General features: G+C 36.9%; 1 protein-coding gene across 1 annotated transcript in view; it reads right to left on the bottom strand.

Moving 5' to 3' along the window:
* Positions 1 to 9,146: 9,146 nt before the first annotated feature.
* LOC132816747 (cytoplasmic protein NCK2) overlaps positions 9,147 to 20,693 on the bottom strand; it is an 85,314-nt gene continuing 73,767 nt past the window's right edge. Inside the window, exons 3-4 of the mRNA XM_060826656.1 lie at positions 18,017 to 18,738; positions 9,147 to 10,242 (exon numbers count right to left, since the gene is read on the bottom strand). Of these exons, the coding sequence (XP_060682639.1) occupies positions 10,048 to 10,242; positions 18,017 to 18,738 (917 nt within the window). The 3' untranslated portion in view covers positions 9,147 to 10,047. The remainder of the gene's footprint in view (positions 10,243 to 18,016; positions 18,739 to 20,693) is intronic.

The following is a 20,693-nucleotide window of genomic DNA, read 5'->3' as shown; positions in this document are numbered from 1 at the left end:
TTTTGCCTAATATTGTCCGTAACCTTCAGCAGAAAACACAGATGGATCTCTTTTGCTAACTTTTTGCTTTTCCATAGAATGCATTTTTGTTGAATATTTGGAAATTTTTCTTTAAAACATTTTGACTGTTATCATTTTGTCAATCTACCACAGGAACCTTAGCCATATCTCCCTTTATACTGTGGTATGGAGACTTAAATAGTTTTCACTTTTTTTGTACAAAATACAGGTGACAAAGATTACTATTCTATTTTAAATCTATGCAATTGGCTTTAAGATTCTTGTTTAAGACTGGCATGCACTCCATAGACATACAATTGTATAATGGCCAATATTTCTCAGATGTTTTATAGTAAAATTATTAATTAAACCCTTCCTCACTACACAATACTAGGTCTAAAATATCTGCTATTTGGTTTCATGATGTATTGCTCCAGGAAACAAAAGGATTCTACAAGCTCATCTTTCAGGTTGGACCAGTTGCAATGGAAGTCACAATTACTATGTTGTCTTTGTCACAGCAAAAATATTTTATTGTTCAATGCTCTGTACACGGGTATAATGATTGTTCGAGTGCCTACAAATTACGATCAATAATGTTCTGACAGTTGCTGATCAATTTTTGATCTTCAGGGCCAAGGTCCTTTCTCATTAATATTCCTTTGTAATTCTGTACTATCAAGGCAATTTTCCATTATTGTTTTATCTTTTCAAAACATATAGTACCTGGAACATTTATCTCCTAATGTTGTTTACTTTGCAACCATGTTTCTGCAATGCTGATTAGACCTAAACAATTCACCTCTGTGCAAGTAACTCCCCTTTCTTATGACAGTTTCTTAAGACACTTTATTGAAATGTATTAAAATTTTAAATCATTATTCCCTGCATGGACCGTAATCACTCATGATTTTTGTTAAAGTCTCTATTCATTTCTGTCCCACTCTACCAACTTTCTACACTATTCTATTACATAAGACCATTAAACATAGAAGGCCTTTCAGCCCATCAAGTCTGCTCCAACATGCAATGAGATCCTGCCCTTTTCCCATTACCATTAATTTTCTTACAGATTTAAAATCTGTCCATTTAGTCTTGAACATACGAATGACCCAGCCTCTACTGCCCTCTTTAATAAAGAAATCTTTAGATTCATTACTGTCAGAAAAAAGAATCCACATTAGTCTTAAATGGGCGATGTCTTACTCAGATTATGCCCTCTGATTCTAGCCTCTCCCTAAAAGAGAAACAGTCTTTCCACATCGACTGTCAAGTCTCCAAAGGATCTTGTTCATTTTAGTCAGGTCACCTCTCGTTCTTCTAAACTCCAATAAGCACAGGTCCAATTTACTGAATCTCACGTCATATGACAACTCCATTCCCAGGAACACCCTTGAGCACTTTCTCTGGACTGCTTCCAATGCTTGTATATCTTTCCTTAGATAAGGGGACCAAAATTCTTCACAGCAATCCAGGTGTGGTTTAACTAGCCCCTTGTATAATTTTAGCTCGATTTCCTTATTTTTCAACTCCACTCCTTTTTAATTAAAGGCCAAGACTCCTCTGTGTTTTCCCTTTGGATTCCTAAATCTTCCTGCACCTGAATTCCCTCAAGCCTGTGGTTTAAAGCTCTATCCATAGCCCTAGTCTTACAAATTATCACAACACTAGTCCCAGTTTAAGTGGAGCTGAAAATGTGTTGCTGGAAAAGCGCAGGTCAGGCAGCAGTATCCAAGGAGCAGGAGAATCGACGTTTCGGACATGAGCCTGAAGAAGGGCTCATGCCCGAAACGTCAATTCTCCTGCTCCTTGGATGCTGCCTGACCTGCTGTGCTTTTCCAGCAACACATTTTCAGCTCTGATCTCCAGCACCTGCAGTCCTCACTTTCTCCTAGTTTAAGTGGAGCCCATCTAAACAGCACAATTCCTGTTTTCTCCAATAATGTGCCACAGCCCATTAATCAAACCTTTTCCTTCCCATTTCACACACTGAGCCACATATTTACTTCTCATTTGATGCATGGCTTAAGAAATCATCCAGAGTTATCAGCTTTGATATTCAGCATTTTGACTAGGATCCCAAATCAAATCTTCTTTGCTGTAGATCATTCCTGGTTCTTCCTTTGTTGCAAGCTCCTACATTACAACTGGACCCTCCCTTTCCAAGTTTAGCTCCAGTCACAAGAAGTCCTTAATCCAGGTATCATATAGGTAACATAAGCTTCCAGTCAGAGCAGCTGAGACCAGTATCCATTCTTGATTGTATTGTCCTTCATCACTACTCACTTCCTTTGTATCTCATCAACTCCATCACTTGATTGGTTTAGTGGACCATGGCCAGTCTCCTCAACCACTCTGCGTCCTTGATCTCTGCCATACTGCAAGCAAGAAAAATGGATAACCGCTACTTCCTGGTGATTTCTGTTCACAGGGTTGCTTAATTAGCTTGCAGTTTTAAAAATTTAAACTTGTGTCTTTTAATCTAGATTACAGTTAGAAAAATAGTTAAGCGAGATCCCATCTGCATTAACTTTACCATGCAGCACTCAGTTCATGAAACATTCTGTTCTTTGATCACCATGTTTCCTCATTTTTTGCACCATTGTGACAAAATTAAGTACAACAATATAATGCTTCAAGTAGCAACAATGCTTTGCTCCAAGAATTCTTTTTATTTTTACAATGATCAAAAATCCAGCTGGAATCTCGGAACATATTGGTGATAAATGAAAACTGTTTGAACAATTTATCACATTAAATATGTTTTTTTAAGTAAAGCAAGTGTCAAAAGTTTTAAACTGCTGGATGAATGCATTTTACTTCAATTTATCTTTAAATATGAATGATACAGTCATGCAGCAGCTCAGATCTTTTGGGGGAATGGAAAAGAAGCAAAGTTAAGAACAGAGATAATCACACGTGCAAGTCTGTAGAGGACTGCTCCGAAAAACAGCATGATCTGAAATTCAAGAGATGACTCATAATCAAACTACTCAGAGGGTAGTTAACTTTCTGAAAAGGACAGCCTTCAATCAGTAAGTTTGAGGCATTTTCCACTGATTTACAATTCTAGGATGTAGTTAGTTATCAACAAAAATAAATCAATACATTCTCAAATTTTAATCTTTTCTTTTTTCACTTTCGACAGATAGTCCATTGATCTTTATGCTATTCGTAAGTAGTTAACAAAGGGGATTTTTGTCACAAAAATTGCAAATGTGTTCCTCTTCTGAGATATAACAAATTGCTGTAAGATACAACAGATCAATACTAGACCTAGCTACAAACTGAGAATTTACATTTCAGTTGTGCATGGAGAATTTTAAGTCACCTCAAAATATGAACTACAGAATACATTGAACCTGGACAACTCAAATTATTGTTGAAGATGCCTACCTGAGACTTGCTGGTATAGTTCCTGTTGAAATTTGAGCATTTCTCTACCTCTTGCACAGGATACATAAAAGACGCATCTTGTTTTTTGAACATATTCATTACCATTCCAATTGGTTTCTGACCCACTAACTTTGTCATTTATTTTGTTCTGCATTTCAATTTACCAAAATTCTTTCCTTATGATTATCTTTCTCTATTACACTCAAACTAGTTAATTGTTAGCTTTCCTCCATTCTGAAGTCATCGACTTGAAAGGTTATCGCTGTATGTCTCAACTAAACTGCTGAATAATTTGGCAATTTCTATCACTTTCAATTTTTCAGCAGTCTTATAACTTTGCTTTTGTAGATAAACATCAACACTAACTTGATAACCTTCTGTCTGTCATAATCTGCACCATTTGCTTTTGCCTAGTTTATACACAAAAATAATCATTAACAAAGTTCTGCTACAAGTATTCTTTGTGCACATCAATACATTCTTAGTGTCATGGAGTCATACAGTACAGAAACACACCCTTTGGTCCAATTAGTTCACGCCGAACATAATCCCAAATTAAATTAATCCCACCTGTCTGCTCCTGGCCCATACCTCTCCAAACCTTTCCTATTCATGTACTTATCCAAATGTCTTTTAAACAGTGTAATTGTACCCACATCCACCACTTCCTCAAGAAGTTTATTCCATATGCGGACTACTCTCTGTGTAAAAAAGATTGCCTCTCATGTGTTTTAAGTCTCTCTTCTCTCACCTGAAAAATATGCCCCCTAGTCTTGAAAACCCCCATCTTAGGGAGAAGACAACTACTATTAACACTGTCTATACCCTCATCATGTTATAAATTTCTATAAGATCGCCTCTCAACCTCCTATGCTCCAGTGAAAGAAGTCCCAGCTTTACAGCCTGTCCTTATAACTGAAATCTTCCATACTGTGGAACATCCTGGTAAATCTCTGCTGAACCCTCTCCAGCTTAATAGTATCCTTCCTATAACTGGACAACTAGAATTTGATACAGTATTCCAGACGAGGCCTCACCAATGCCCTGTACAACCTCAACATGACTTGCTGACTCCTATACTCAAAGCAGTGAGCAATGAAGGTAAGTGTGCTAAATGCCTTTTTAACCATGTCTATATGCGATTCAAACATCAAACAGTTATGTATCTTAACCACTTGGTCCCTCTGTTCAACTACACTACCCAAGCCCTACCCTTGCTTGTTGTACCAAAATGCAATACCTTGCATTTGTCCAGATTGAACTCTATCTGCCATTTTCAACCCAACAATCCATTTGATCAAGATCCCTTTATAATCTTAGAAAATCATCTTCACTGTCTACTATGCCACCTATTTTGGTGTCATTTGCAAACTTAGTAACCATGCCTTCTATATTTGCATCCAAATCATTTATATAAATGACAAATAAAAGAGGGCCCAGAACCAATCCCTGTGTAACACCACTGGTGACTGGCCTCCAGTTCAAACAACAACCCTCTATCACCACTGTCTGCCACCTGCTATTAAGCCAATTGTGTATCCAATTGGAAAGTAAATTCAAAGGCTGGAATAGTGGGTCTGCATTGACTTGAATAAAGAAATTGGCTTAACGACAGAAAACAACAATCTACGATAAACAGTTGTTCTTCAGACAGGAGAACGGTAGTCAGCGATGATCTCCAAGGTTTAGTCCAAGACCACTTTTTAAAAATGTATATAAATGGCTTGGATATTGGAAGACAGGATAAAGTTTTAAAAACTGCCAATAACACTAAACTTGAAAGTCTGGCAATGTGAAGATTATACCATTAAATTATAACAGGACACAGATAAACTAGCAGAATAGACAATTAAGTGAAAAATGATAGGTAGATTTTAAAAAGTAATGCATCTTGACAGAATCATAGAATTCCTACAGTGTGGAGGCAGGCCCTTCAGCCCATCAAGTTCACATCGATCCTCTGACCCAACCCCTACCTTATCCCTGTAACCCTGCATTTCGCACAGCTAACCCACCTAGCCTGCACAGTCCTGGACACCATGTGCAATTTATTATGGCCAATCCACCTAATCAGAGCAACAAAGGAACCCCACGCTGATGGGGGACATTGTGCAGACAACATCCAGACAGTCGTCCAAGGGTGGAATCAAACCTGCATCCCTGGCACTGAGAGGCAGAAGCACTGACCATAGTGCCACCATGCCAGATAAGAAAAGTCAATGCAAATTTAAAAAGTCAACGCAACTTAAATGGTAATGGTCTAAAATGTGCACGGTGACAAAGGGACTTCAGCTTATATGTATTAATCTTTGAAAGTGGAAGGATATAGTGTAAGAGTAGGTTTGTCATATTGGTCACCATACCTTTGAAGTCTTTGAGGGGGTTTTGGAGAAATTTACCAAAATGTGTAAGGTGGGATTATAGCTACAACACTGGAGAAGCAGGATTTGCTCTCCTTTGAGCAAAAGAGATTGAGGGGACATTTAATATAGTTGCACAAGATGACGACAGATTTGGAAAATGTAGACAGACAGAAGCTAATGGCACAAAGACTAGGAAACACAGATTCAAAGTTCGAGCAAGAAAGGGAGAGGATACCCGAATAAGAACTATGGGGATGATGCAAGCAAAAATGATGAATGAAAAATAAAATGGAGAACTAGAATTGCAGGACTATAGAGATAGAGTGAAAGAATGGGACTGACTGGATTGATCTAGCTGGACTTATTGGTCTACTGGCCTCCTTCAGTAATGTCAGAACTATAACTCAACCTAGTCAATACATCTCAATTTTCTTAATTCATCTCTTCTCCAACTTTAACAATCACAGCTTATTACCAATTGTAGACCTTCACCTATTTCTTGCAAGTGATTGTTTAATACATAGCATGCAGAGATTTTAATAATTTTTCTTCAAATTGTAAGTTCCAAATAACTGAAGAAGGTGGACCAAGATTAGGCTGATTGTTTTATTGTCAAATACTTCCGAACAAAGATCCCCTATGAATTTTAAAAAATATTGTCAAGTTGTATGCGACTGGCTACCTTGTGCTTCTAAAGATGGGTGCAGAAATGATTTTTTTTTAAATCAGACACAATTATGTTTCTATGCATTTGCATTAAACATGAAGCCAGCCATATCGCAGCTTAAAAATTTAAAAACAGTGCTGAAAGTATATTTTTGTGATAAAATTCTGTTCTTATTCATGATCTTCCTTTTCATTTTTGAAATGCAGAAAATGGTGCTCTTCAATATTAAGCCAAGGCTGTGATTTACTTCCTTTCTCTTTCCAAAAAGAGAAAAGAAATCATAAATGGGCAGATCGTACCCTCACCTAACCTCCACAAGCATACGTGTAGTATTGTGGAGTGTGAACCGCAACCCCTACGTACTCTTAAGGATCAATGAATCAACAGTAAAATCATATTTGTGACCGTCATTTTAATTCAGTCAGTAATTCCAAAAAAAAAGGTATCAGACGTGGTCCACATAGTTCAGCGAGTTACTGGATTAAATTTGCTGAATTATTGAGGCAGTCCTGAAATACTATCAAATGAGATGCTGTCTAGACTGCAAGGGTCTGAGGAATTGGATAAGCTCGGTTCGTTTTCCTTAGAAAAGGAAAAGGTTGAGAGAGGACCTGATGGAGCTGTGTAAGATTATTAATGGCATTGATAGGATTGATAGTCATAGAATTGTACAGCATGGAAACAGACTCTTCAGTCCAACTCGTCCATGTCAACCAGATATCCTAAATTAATCTAGTCCCATTTTCCAGCATTTGACCTATATCCCTCTGAACCCAATAGATGCCTTTTAAATGTTATAATTGTACCCACCTCCACCACTTCCTCTGCATCTCATTCCATACATGTAACACCCTTTGCATGAAAAGGATGCGCCTAAGATCCCTCTCCCTGAAATCCATGTGCTCTAGTTTTGGCTTCTCCTACCCTGGAAAAATGACCTTGACTATTCACTGTATCCATGCTCGTCATAATTTTATAAACCTCTGAGGCCAAAACCTCAGCCTCTAAAACTCTAGGGGGAAAATAAAATCCCCAAACTATTCAGCCTCTCCCCACAGCTCAAACCTTCCAACCACAGCAATTTCCTTGTAAATTTTTTCTGAACCTTTTCAAGTTTAACAACATTTTCCGATAGCAGGGAGACCAGGATTGAATGTAGTATTCTAAACATGACCTAACCAATGTCCTGTACAACCAAAACCTGACATCCCAACCCTATATTCAATGCAGTGACCAATAAAGACCAAATATCAAATGTTTTCCTCACTATCCTGTCTACCTGTGACTCTACTTTCAAGGAGCTATGAACCTGTACCCTAAGGTCTCTTTGTTCAACAACACATTCCAGGACATTACCATTAAGTGTCCAGTTCCAGCCTGATTTGCCTTACCAAAATGCAACACCTCACATTTGTCTAAATTAAAATCTACCTGCCACTCCTCAGACCATCTGATCAAGGCTCTGTTATATTCTGAGATAAGCTGTCCACTGCATCACTAATTTTGGAGCCATCTGCAAACTTACTCCTCTATGCACATCCAGTCAACAACTAGGAGTATGGCCTTCCACCTCACACTAAATCCAAGAGGAGAATTGAGAATTCACTTCACATAGAGGGTGACGAGAGTCTGGAACTCACTGCCTGAAAGTCATTAAGTCAGAAACTCTTGTAACATTTTAGTATTTAGATATTCATTTGCATTGTCATAGCCTCAGCCAAAGTGGGAAAACAGAATTAGTGTAGTCAGACCCTGTTGACTGCAAAGACATGATGGCCACCTTCTGTGCTGTAAATGTCTAGGAGTCTTGAGGAAATAACTGTTTGGAACTACAAGACTACTACTGTTGTAGTATCAAATCCTCTGCTGAGCTAAACTGAAATAAAATAGAGTATAATTTTACATTTTACTGTTCAAGACACCACACCCATAACTACTGAAATGTGGCCATCAGTTCATTTTGGATTTAATCCCTTTAACCAGTATTTCCACGTTTCTACACTATAATACATTTTTGTTAGATAGATCATTTATTGAATCAATTTCATGTGACAGGCTAGACAATTCTGTAAAAATATATATACAAAAGAGAAGTACACATGAACCTTGGGAATATGGAAAGTATTCTTCCCCCAAAAAGTATCTCTGGGGAAGTACAGACATAAATTCAGAAGGGGTATCAAATCTTTGAGATTCACATTGAAATTTGTCGGAAGACCCCAGTTCAATAATAAATGCACAACTGTGTGATAAAATGACACAAATCAGTTTTGGTAAATTAAAATAGAATAAAATTAATTTAAAAACAAACTACTTCTTACTATCTTCATCCAAAGGGTCCAATCTCTTCAGCTGGCTTGTGATGCTTGAAATCAATATACTGGGTCCTTATTACAAATTTTAAAAGCAACAATAAAAACACAACCTCAAGTGGAAACTATGAACTGCAGTTTGTTTAACATACTTCACAATAGGCTGACCATTAGACAAAGAAAATAAGCAACTTTACATAGTCAGTCAGTACAAAAATGCATATTGTGTGTGCAACTACACAACTGCATTATTAAAACAAGTTTTGTCATCATAAAATCGACATTAACTCATTTAACGATAATACTTTTATCTAGCTAACCAGCATTTTTCAGTACATTAAAGAGCACTCAATAAGTTCATGTTGTGTAAATATAGTGTGTAGAAAAATTCACAAATTACACGTTTAATGCCAGTAACCCCAAAATTATCAGTTTTATTAACCTCAATTATTAGTGTCAATGACCTGCTACATATTATGGTGAGAATTAAATATTTATTGTTTACTTGAAACAAGCATAAGGGCGCAAGAAACAAGCATGAGAGTGTCAGAGCTGTCTGCACAGGTAACATTGCCAAACATTCAACCTCACATTACGGACACCTGATTTCCATTGATCCAAAAAGTGTGTATTCTCCATTAGCTGCAAATTACAGATCAAAATTTGCTATACTGTTATTTCTACAATTTTATCATGGCAGTCTACTAAATTAAGTGTTAGCAGTTCCATTAGTGTACTCTTTGCATAAAATTTAAAAAAGTTTATATATCAGAATACAGTTTAGAGTACTTCTAGATTCTAGGAAATCTCCTCAACTACTTGGTAAGCAAAACTCTTACTGCCACATTTGTTATATCTACTTTTCTCTTAATTAGCTGTAGCTTCAGTGCATTTAAACTGTGCCCAATGTCTTTGTCAAAAGGAAAATAATTAGTGAGTATTTTAACTGGAATAATTAACACTGCATTTTCAAGGACAAAATCCCCCAATCATCCATAACTTCTAGCTAATTAAATGTACATCGGGGAAGTTCTAGCCCAAGCAAGTGCTAAAGTGATCACTGAGAAAAAGGTTCAACCTAATCTTCAGAAGGCAATGCAAATGTAATAAAAGACAGACAGGCAAAAGAACAAAAATAACAAGACAAAATATAAAGGGGAAAAATAATTAAAGACACACAACAGAGCAACAAATCTGTAGAGAATGAAGAAATTATCAGGTTCCCTTAACATTTTTGCTCTGCATTATTGTTCAGATCTAAGGCTTTTCTCCTCATCAAACCTGGTCATTTCCAGGTCTATAGCCTGCATCACTGCAAGGGTTTGATTAAATACAACTTCTCTCCATGTTCACTTGTGAAGATAGGTGCCTTTTTGTAGTGTTCTACCAATTCATCCATGGTGTTAAATCGACGTTGCCCAATACAGTACACTCCATCTACTAGTTGAACCTTGAAATGTTTGTTCTTCCCTGATGCTTTCAGTGATATTGAGAGGTCACTAGGCTGAAAGAAAAATAATTGACTATAAATATATTGATAATAGGAACAATCTTAAAATATTTATTTCAGTAAAAAGCTCAATTCTTTGCATCACAGTTACACTATTAAAACCTGATAAATTCATATACAATTACATAGAAATCTCTGTCGCGTGGAGATACAAAATGGACAGTACATTGCTGGTCCGTTATATGCAATATTCAGTTCCATCGCAGTTATTTACTCAATAGAAATTAATCTTCATTGCATGTAGGATCAATATTATGTAACAATTACAAGCTAATTTAATAATTATAAGCCCTTGGCATCAGTGTAAATTGTGCTAAACTTTGCACCTTTTCAGAGCATGAGCTCTTAATAAAAGTCTTATTTGGTTCAGTACACTGTTAACTCAAAAGTTCAGACATCTCAGAAATTATTTTTGCATGTTTGTAAATGTATACATTTGGGAAGCTGATCAAGCCAGGTTGTAACTGTCAGAGATAAGGTTTGAAAGTCAAAATTCAGAAGTCAAGCAAATATTGTACACTGTACTTTAGAAATTGTAACTAAGAACACATTTAAGATATTGAATTGTATTGCTGAGAAAAGACATTTTGTCAAAGCTTTTTACTAGTCAGAATAGTCCCAGAATACCAATGAAAATAATTCTTTGTACTGTAATAGAACAGCACCCTGATTGTTTGGTGCGTGCAATCTAATTGCCATGATAAACACACCAATAGATAATGACTGATAATTCACTATCAAGCTTCATTTGAATTAGACAGGTTGTCCATAATTGATCAAGGTATTGCCCTGAAGAATGAACCAGAGAATTGTGGTCATTTATGTTAAGTTAAAACATTTGTAATATGACTAAATATTCTCTCAGCAAAGAACAGCATTCAGGTGTATCGATTTATATGGCTTCCATGAGTGCAAGTGCACCACATTGCTAGTCCAAGTGATATTTTAAATTGGTGGTGAACATAATTATTACTCAGGATTATTTAGCAAATATTGTCCAATCTCAGCACCATATTTAATGTTGGACTGTTTTGATTTTTACAATCATGGGCTCATTAGGTGTGCTCAGTAACTTACCTTACAGTTGAAGGTAAGTTTAATATAATCTAGAAGTCTTTATGATATACATCTTACATACTTATCATCACACCAACAGTGAAATCCATATACCACATTACACACTTGTGTGATTCGTAGAACCTTACTGACTTGACAGCAACATTCTGCTAGTGATGAACATGACTCATATTGCTCCTGCATAGTAGCAGAGTGAAAGAGCTCACTTCACTTGTTCTCCATGTTTTTGAGATACTTTCCTTTCAGGTGTAAGCTGAGGTCGACCAGGTGCTTTTCAGGATCAAAAGTGGCAGCCGAGGGCCTGAACTGTCTGACCAAAGTTTTGTTTTGCACATTGTGTCAATATTGGTTAGCATGTCAAACAGGAAGAAGTACTTTCTGAATTTGAACTCCTTTAACATTGACTTTATCACCAAACACCAACAAACAATGAAGATATTGAATACTTAAAAGTGTACTAGCTAGTCTAGTGCATGTATATTGCAGGATTTCAAATTACCTGTCCAGTGTTTTATGTACAGTGCAAATACCCAGCCATATTGAGATCTCATGGTCAACTCAATCTCTCACATCTGTGACCTCAGCAAAAGGATGGGAATATTCATCCTTAATTGGTGTGACTATTCCAAGAAAGTGCATGCTTCCTTTGTGATGGGTCCAAATTCATGCTCATTGAATCTGTTACCCAGTTTAAACGGAAAGCCTTGTTAAAAAGTGGGCTAGGTACAGGTTCCCCTGGACACACAAAAGTAATGTCCCTTTGCATCCCATCTAATTGATGACAGATTTTGCACACAAACTGGCCAAGTGGTTGGACCATTTGTTGTAATCGATTTTGAACAAGCTTTCTACATACATGGTGAAGAATTCTTTCATCCTTCTGAAGACCATTTAGGACCAGCATATCAATAACAATGCTGTGTTCATGTGCTCATTTGACATTTCTAGCTATTCACCAAGGTAGACCTTGGGGAAACCATAGATACTTGCACTGCAGTACAATATCATGGTGATCTAGATTTGCTATCACTGTGTGAAGCAGTATTCATTGAAGGCATGAACTCAGCAACTTGAGCAGTTGAGTTTATTTTAACAACACCATGTATACCCACATAGATGTGGTTGGCATAGGATTCCCTTCAGGCTCAGCTCTTACAAACATCTATGTTTGTTTCCCTGAGGAACATCTCTGTGATGGAATAACACCTAACTTCCTAACCCTTGCATATTTCCAATGTACAGAATAACTTCCAAGCTTTGTTTTAATTTATTGTCAGTCACCCTCTTGGACAAAGCAGGCTGGTTGACTGGCACCAAATCCACTCCTCCTATCACTGATGTTCAGTAGCAGCAGTGTGTAACATCTAAAAAACACACTGCAGAAATTCACCAAGGCTCATTCGTCAGCACCTTTCAAACCCATGATTATTACTATCTAGAAGGCCAAGAGAAGACGACACATAGGAATACCGCCACCAGAGAGTTCCCCTCCAATCATCTCACCATTCAGAATTGGAAATATATTTCCATTGCTTCAATGTTATTGGATGAAGAATCTGGAACTCCCTTTCTAACAGCATTATGGGTCTACCTACAGCAAATGTACTGAAGGGGCACAAGAAGGCAGCTCACCAATACATTCTCAAGGGCATTGTTGCTGGCCCAGGCTAGTGAATGATTAAAAAACTACCATCTGGTGTATTCCATGTAAATTTATAATCCACTTGGCAATCAATGAGGATTCTCTCCATTTACATTTGTCTCCTTACAAATGCCATGGTGACTGCAAGACAGAAAAGCCTCCACAAAACGTCTTTTTTCAGCAATATTCACATTCTGAACCATAAGTTACTTTGAATGGTCATAAACTATCCATGCAAGTAGATATTTCCAGAGAAATCCATCATTTAAAATCCAGCTCAGAGGGAAACCCATGCTTTCCCCAACAAAACTTGCTACTTCATGAGCCTTTAAAGTGAAGTTTTGATTAAAAATCTCAATCTGGTGACAAAGGCTTGAATTTAATTCTAGTAACACAATTCATATAGCTTGACCGAGTCACAAAAAGGCGATCCTTTAACTTAATAGGCATTGCATGGTGTTCAAAAGAAGCATTCCTAAACAATTTTCACAAACAAGTAATCCAAAGTTAAAAGTTTCAAATAATATTTGTACATGCAAGTTTATCCAAAATCCTCGGAATTTACAAAATAGAATTCCCTTGAAGAACAACTCAACTAGAAATGTGGTCCAGTCGGGGTTAACAAGTTAAAGAGGTATAATGTTGTCAAAAGGGAAACCTAAAGATTGAGAGGGTTTTAGCATTCAGCAATGGGCAACTAATAAATAGACAAAAGAACAGAATATGACAGTAAACGTGGTAGACATATAAAAGCAGACTGTAAAAGCTTTATGTATGTAGAAGAAAGAGAGATTCCAAAAAGTAAGCATGGATCCCTTAAAGGCAGACAGGAAAAATTATAACTTTGCATTTGTCTTCACAGTAGAAAACACAACAGACAGTTTAAAAATAGTTAAGGCGGCTCTAGCGAGACTGGGGAATTTATGGTACTGGATAAATGGAACTAGATTTTCCAGTACTGAGGGTCTATATTTGAGGATTTTAGAGTATTACAAAGCTGCTGGAAGCATTGATTCTGATCATTTGGATCTTCTTAGATTTTCAAATAATCATAGTGAATTTCAAGGAAGGAAACACAACACTGCTATTCAACAATGAACAAAGAAAACAAAGAACATTAGGCTAGCTAACCTGTTATCAGTAGTATGGAAGATAGTATAATTTATCATTAATGTGCATTTAGAAAACTATCATGTGATTAAGCAAAGTCAATATGGATTTAAGAAATGGAAAATCTACTGTGGAGATCTTTCTTGAGTTGTTACCAGGAGGTCAGATAATGGAGAGCCAGTTGATACAGCAGTGTATTTGGATTTTCAAAAAACATTATACATGCCAAGTAAGTGCTTACTGTGTGCAAACTCAGGTACACGAATTGAGGGAAGGTTAGCAGTTTAATCTTTACAAGTGTGCTGACAATACAAAGTTACGTGGATAAATTAATCTGAGGACTCCAGGAGACTGCAAAGGAACACTTTTAGGTTAATTGAGCAAGTAAGAACATGGAAAATAATGCAGAAAAGTGTGATGTTATTTACTTTGATGGAAAATATTTCCTTAATCAAATCATTCGATAGATTTTTTGTCCATATCCAAGCTTTCTTCTCTACGAATGACAGAAAGGCTTAATATCATCATAGCAGGATTTTTATGGAAAGTGTAGCAGTTTATGTAATCAAAGGACAAAAGGAAAGTGAATGTCAGGTGGAAGATAAGCCACAATCCTATTCAATGGAGGGGAAAGCTTATTTCAATTTCTAAATCTTGTGTGGAAATTGTTGGCAACAAGAATAAAATGCAATTTAGGAAGAGACATAGAACAGTCATTATTGATGTTCGAATGATTTTATAGAGTTAAGCTGTTTAGCAGACTGGGAAAATGTAAGAAATAGGAGAATGAGTACATTCAGTACTTCAAGCCTACCCACCGTTCAACGAGATCACAACTGATCTTTCTACATCGACAGAATTCTGCCACATTCTTCCCATATCCATTGATTTTTTTTAAAAAGTAGAAATCCAACCATTTCAGAAAGGAACATCTTGTCCATACTCAACCACAGAGCCTCCAAAATCTTCTGGGGCAAAGCATTCCAAATATTCACACTGAGTGAAGAAATTCTTCCTCATCCAAATTAAATTAGATTACTTACAGTGTGGAAACAGGCCCTTCGGCCCAACAAGTCCACACCGACCCGCCGAAGCGCAACCCACCCATACCCCTACATTTACCTCTTACCTAAGACTACGGGCAATTTAGCATGGCCAATTCACCTGACCCGCACATCTTTGGACTGTGGGAGGAAACCGGAGCACCCGGAGGAAACCCACGCAGACACGGGGAGAACGTGCAAACTCCACACAGTCAGTCGCCTGAGACGGGAATTGAACACAGGTCTCTGGCGCTGTGAGGCAGCAGTGCTAACCACTGTGCCATCGTGCCGCCCATAATGGCCAGCACCCTTATTGTGAAACTTTGTCCTCTAGTTTTAGACCTTGCTAGCCAGGAGAAACACAGTTCCTGCATTAACCTGATTGATCCTGCAAGAATTGTGCATGTTTTAATGAGACCATCTCACGTTCTTCTAAGCTCCATTGAGAAAAGGCATAGTCTACTTAACCGTCCCTTGCAGGAAAATCCCTTCATCCCAGAAATTAGGTGAGTGAACTTTCACTGCACTCTTACTATAACAAGTACACTTTTCCATAGGAAAGTAGACCAAAATTGCATGTGGTCCGAGCAAGGTTCTATACAATTGCAATAAGAAATCTTCAACCACATTCTCAAATCTTATTGGAATAAAGGTCAACATACCATTGGACTTAATTGTTGCTGTACCTGCAATTTAATGTTAAGTGACTTGAGAACACAGACATCCAAGTAATTCAGTGATGTTCCCAGCACATTTCCTAGTCTCTCACCATTAAAAAACATTTGCCGTTTCTTCTTCCAGTTGATAAACTGGTACAGAATGAGATTTTATTGTCACCACTAGTGAAAGCAAATATGCAATCAAAAAACTAAAACTTCCTATTAACTTGAAATGGAAACCTCTGCATTTGTTAGGTATTATTAAGGATATATTGTGAATGCTGCTCCTTAGTCAAACCTTGGGATTTCCTAAATCTTAATTTATGCTCTCAATCTATTATCTCTTCCCTGAAATCCAGTAGCAAAAGTTTATTACACATAAAAGAATTGAGGAAGCAAAGAGCAACAAACAGATTTGTCAAATGCACAAAGCAGTTTTTGCATAACAGTTAACTGAGTTCAGTTCCAAATGGGCTTAAATTTATTTAGGTACTGAAATAGGAAATTAATTATTTTAATGGAGCTGCTTCCAAGTCAGAATTAATTAGATCTATAGGTACAAATAACAGATGTAATCTCAAAAGCATAGGTACACGTACATGAGTTTTGCTATCTGTGGTGCCTACTTAAACTACAAGGCCTTAAATGTAGCCTGAAAAGCCTCAGCATAATAAAGAACAAAGCCAAGGAACAACAGCAATATTGTTCTTCTACAGTGATATTGTTCTTCTACAGTGATTCTACAAATCTTCTACAGTGAATGCAAAGAGGAGAGGGGTGAATTGCTGTGACTCACAGATTCAAACTCTGAGTAAATCTGGAAGAGCAAATCTCATTTATTTCTTCAAAATTGCAACTTTTTCGATGGGGAATATTTATTGCGGCTAATACGAAGTGCAGAGATATGGTACTAACTAAATAACTCTTTCAAATAGCTTCTAAAAGAATGGACTGAGTGTGCTCCTTCTGATGCTGTATCACATCAAGAAACTGGGAAAAGGCCAGTTAATTTAAGTTTTCATGGCAACAAGTGGAAAAGTACATCCAAAGATGGAGGAGAAAGTAGAGCCAATATTTGCTTAAAAAATGAATAAAAGGAAATTACTAACAAAAGCAACACAACGTGATTTCTTATGAAGGTGCAAACATTTTATTCCCTGGACAGCGTTCCTTAAGGCAAAACTCAACATTCTTTTTTCTGGGAGAAAAACATTTTAAGTAAGTAATATGGTAAAATGCATATTTAAAAAAACATGCTACATTTTAGTGAGGGGAAGTAAAATAGTACTGGAACTTGCATACAAACTGTTACACAGTGCCATCTCTTGGCAGATACTGGCTGAATAATAACTTTTAAAAGCATACAAAGTTTTAAATTTAAAATAAAGAAATTATATCAGGAAAGGGATCCGTATTCACACTGGAAGTGCAGCTTTGGTATATGATTCATTTGTGTGCAGTTCAAATAACCAAAGTATGAAGATCATGCAAATAATAGTGTAAGTCTGATGGGATGAAGCCAAGACAATACAGGAAAAAGCGAAATCTGGGTTCATCATGCAAATCTACAACAAACCACGAACATATTTCAAGGAAGTTGGAAATGATCACCCTATGCCTTATTATATTAATATACGTAATAGCCACTTCTAGAAGATATTTCTGTATGTGCACTTAGGATTTGATCATTGCAAAAATTTGAGTTAGTGATACATAATGGGTGCGTACATAGAAAACCCATAAATTCCAATTACGTAGCTTTCAATGTTTGAGGAGTTATAATAGGACAGTAATAAAATATGGAATGTCAATGTAAAATTGGAACAATGTCAAAGGGAACTCATTTTGTATCTGCAAAAATGATAGCCGAAACATTACCAATCAACAAGCATTAAAAGAAAGTTTATGCAAAGGATAATTTGAAAACTAGACAATTAAATTTGTTAAAATAGTACAATTTATGAAATGATTCTTTTTAGCCAAACTGACAATCACCAAAACGACAGAGCAGAGTGTTTGATAAAATACTATATTTGACACTGACTTTTTTTGAATGAATAAACAGTAGCGATTAGCACAAGCAATTTTAGTATCCATTTATTATCTATAAATGTCTTCACTTATATGCATCTCCCATTAATCATCTCAGTTTCAATATACTATTAAGTTATTCCTTTGCAATGGTAAAAGCTATGCCAAAATTTAACATTGCTGACTAGGTGCAATATGTTACTTACCGATGATTCACTATCTCGGACAAGAAAGTCACCATCAATTCCTCTTTCATTGAGAACCATTTCAGCCTGGTGTCTTGTTACACTACCATAGTACCACCCTTTTCCAGCAAACTTTCCTGTTGAAGATGGGCCAGTATAGCTTATTTGAGGTGCATGTGAACTGCTCACAGCAGGTCCGTCATTTAAGATAACTACATAGTTTTTCGGAACAAGGCCAATTTGCCCTTTAGAATTTTGACACTTCCACCATTCTGGATCATTCTCTGGTTTCTCAATGACATCCATAATTTCTCCCTTTTCAAAATTTAGTTCTTCCTCTGTGACAGAGCTGAATGGGTAAAGAGTCTGCACAATATGGAGGATTTTTGTAGTTTGCCCATTACTCACTGCTGCTCCAAGTCTGGAATTGAAGAAGCTAGGTGAATCTGCAGTTGCTTCGTCAACTTCTTCCACCACATAATTAGATGGAAACCAACCAACCTGTCCATTGTAGCCGCCTCTCCACCAACCATCACTACATTTTTCCATAACAGTAACACGTGACCCCTTCACAAGAGACAGCTCATCATCTCTCTCTGCCACGTATGCAAATTTAACATATGCTGGAATATTTAAGTCGTATATACGGTCAGAACTTCCACCATTTGATGAGAATTCTGCATCTGTACTTGGTGTAGGGGAAGCATCTCTTGCACAGGTTTTCCTTTTTGTTTTACCCAGACCTATGTAAAAATAGAAGGGGATTAAAAAAAATAAAACTGCAACATGTAACAATGTGGTAAACAATATTCAAAGAGCAATGTAAAATTAAGTATTTTAAGAAAAGTCAAATCATATGTTTAACAGAAAAAAAGGTGAGAAGCTGGCAATCAGTGAATTCTCAGAAACTTCACACATAATCCAAGTACTGAAAATTACTATTACAGTTGAAAGGACTACAATGTTAAAAAGTCCAGTCACTACCGAATACAATATACTGCTTACATTGCTTCCACAATCTGTCTTAATTTTAATTTTTGGTTTAGGTTCCTCTTTGGTTTTCAGATGTTTATTGAAAAACAATGCTAGTTCTTCATTCGCATGCAGTAATTCAACAATTTTACTTTTGTTCATTCATGGGACGTGGTGGCTGGCCCACCCCTAGTTACCCTCAAGGTGGTGATGGTGAGCTGCCTTTGTGAACCGCTGCAGTCTGTGTGCTGTAGGAATACCTGCATGTCTCTAGGGAGGGAATTCCAGGATTTGCACTGAGTGACACAGAAGAAATGGTGATTTATTTCCGAGTTGGATTGGTGAGTGGCTTGGAGGGGAATTTAAGAGGGGTGGCGTCCTCATGAACCTGCTGCTCCTGCCCGCCTAGATGCAAGTGGGCATACGTTTAGAAGGTACCATTTAAGGAGCCTTGGTGAATTTCCACAGTTCTTCTTTTGGATGGTACACATTGCTGCTACTCAGTGTCGACTGTGAAGGGAATGGATGTTGTGGATGTGGTGCCATCAAGCAGTATACACTACATCTGCAAACATCCAATCCAGCGACCATCAACACTTATAAAAAATTCCTATCACATGCTTAAGAATATATTTAATTTCAGGATCTGAGCATTAAACAATGCTTTAGTAAAATGCTAATTGTATTAAAGATTTATTTTCAAGTATTCCTTAAAAGAACATTTCCTTCTAACAAAGCATCTGGCAAACTACGTTTCTTCCTGTCCCAGTCACAAAAATTACTTTCTTTTCATAGCCCTGATTAAGTGGATTATCACACAACTGCAATGCAATAAATGTTCTTGCAAGAATTAATCCAAAAATCCCCTGTATTAACTTGGTTAGATTTATGATGTTAGAGGACCAATTCAATCAGCCAACTAATTTACTTCAGATTGTACAATAACGTGCATAAAATGTAGAACAATGAAATATATAGAAGATTCTAGATCTCAAGATCAAATATTGGAAATATGACTTCTCCTCTTAACTCAAACTATGGATCAAATTATATTATTTTTAGAACAGATAATCTGTAAAGTATATGCTTAAGAGCAAAAGGACAGCATAAAATAAAGCAATTTACAAACAAAATTCTTCCTTACAGAGAAGAGATGCCGAGGTTTGGCATGTCAGTAAAAAAATCTTTTTTCGGAAATGTTCTATAATTTAAACAATGGCTTTATCTTCCTAAACACCATTGTTGTGGGGAAGAACACCTGTCTTGAAGTCAGAATCGGGGTTCAATGACAGTGTTTATTGCACAAGGAAATACTGGAGCTCCAGGAAGAGAAAGACACCACCAACACAGTAGTCAGCTGCGAGTCTTCTCTCGAAACTGGAGCACATGTCAAGAAACTCTTATACATCTTGTGATACAATAGATCGGTGATGAGATTACTGGCTTTGCAATGTGGTTTGTTATGGCAATCATTGCAGAATTGTTGATAGTTTTGATACAGTCTTTGTCAGTTCCAGCGCAGCCTTTGTTAATTTCCGTGTGGTTGTTGTCAGTTTCAGTGTGGACATTGTCATTTTCAATGTCTGCATGGAAATCCATTGCTGTAGTAATGGGTACTAATTGCTCTTCCTGAGAAGGGCGAATACTGCAGCCCTGGCTATTAGCATTTCATATCGAGTCTGTGTCAAGCTGTTAGCATTTCTGTAAGAGGTGTTGGCTAGACCCA

The sequence above is a fragment of the Hemiscyllium ocellatum genome, chromosome 6 (assembly GCF_020745735.1).
Source record: "Hemiscyllium ocellatum isolate sHemOce1 chromosome 6, sHemOce1.pat.X.cur, whole genome shotgun sequence".
NCBI classification, from domain to species: Eukaryota; Metazoa; Chordata; class Chondrichthyes; order Orectolobiformes; family Hemiscylliidae; genus Hemiscyllium; species Hemiscyllium ocellatum.
This window is presented reverse-complemented; position numbering and strand designations above follow the sequence as displayed.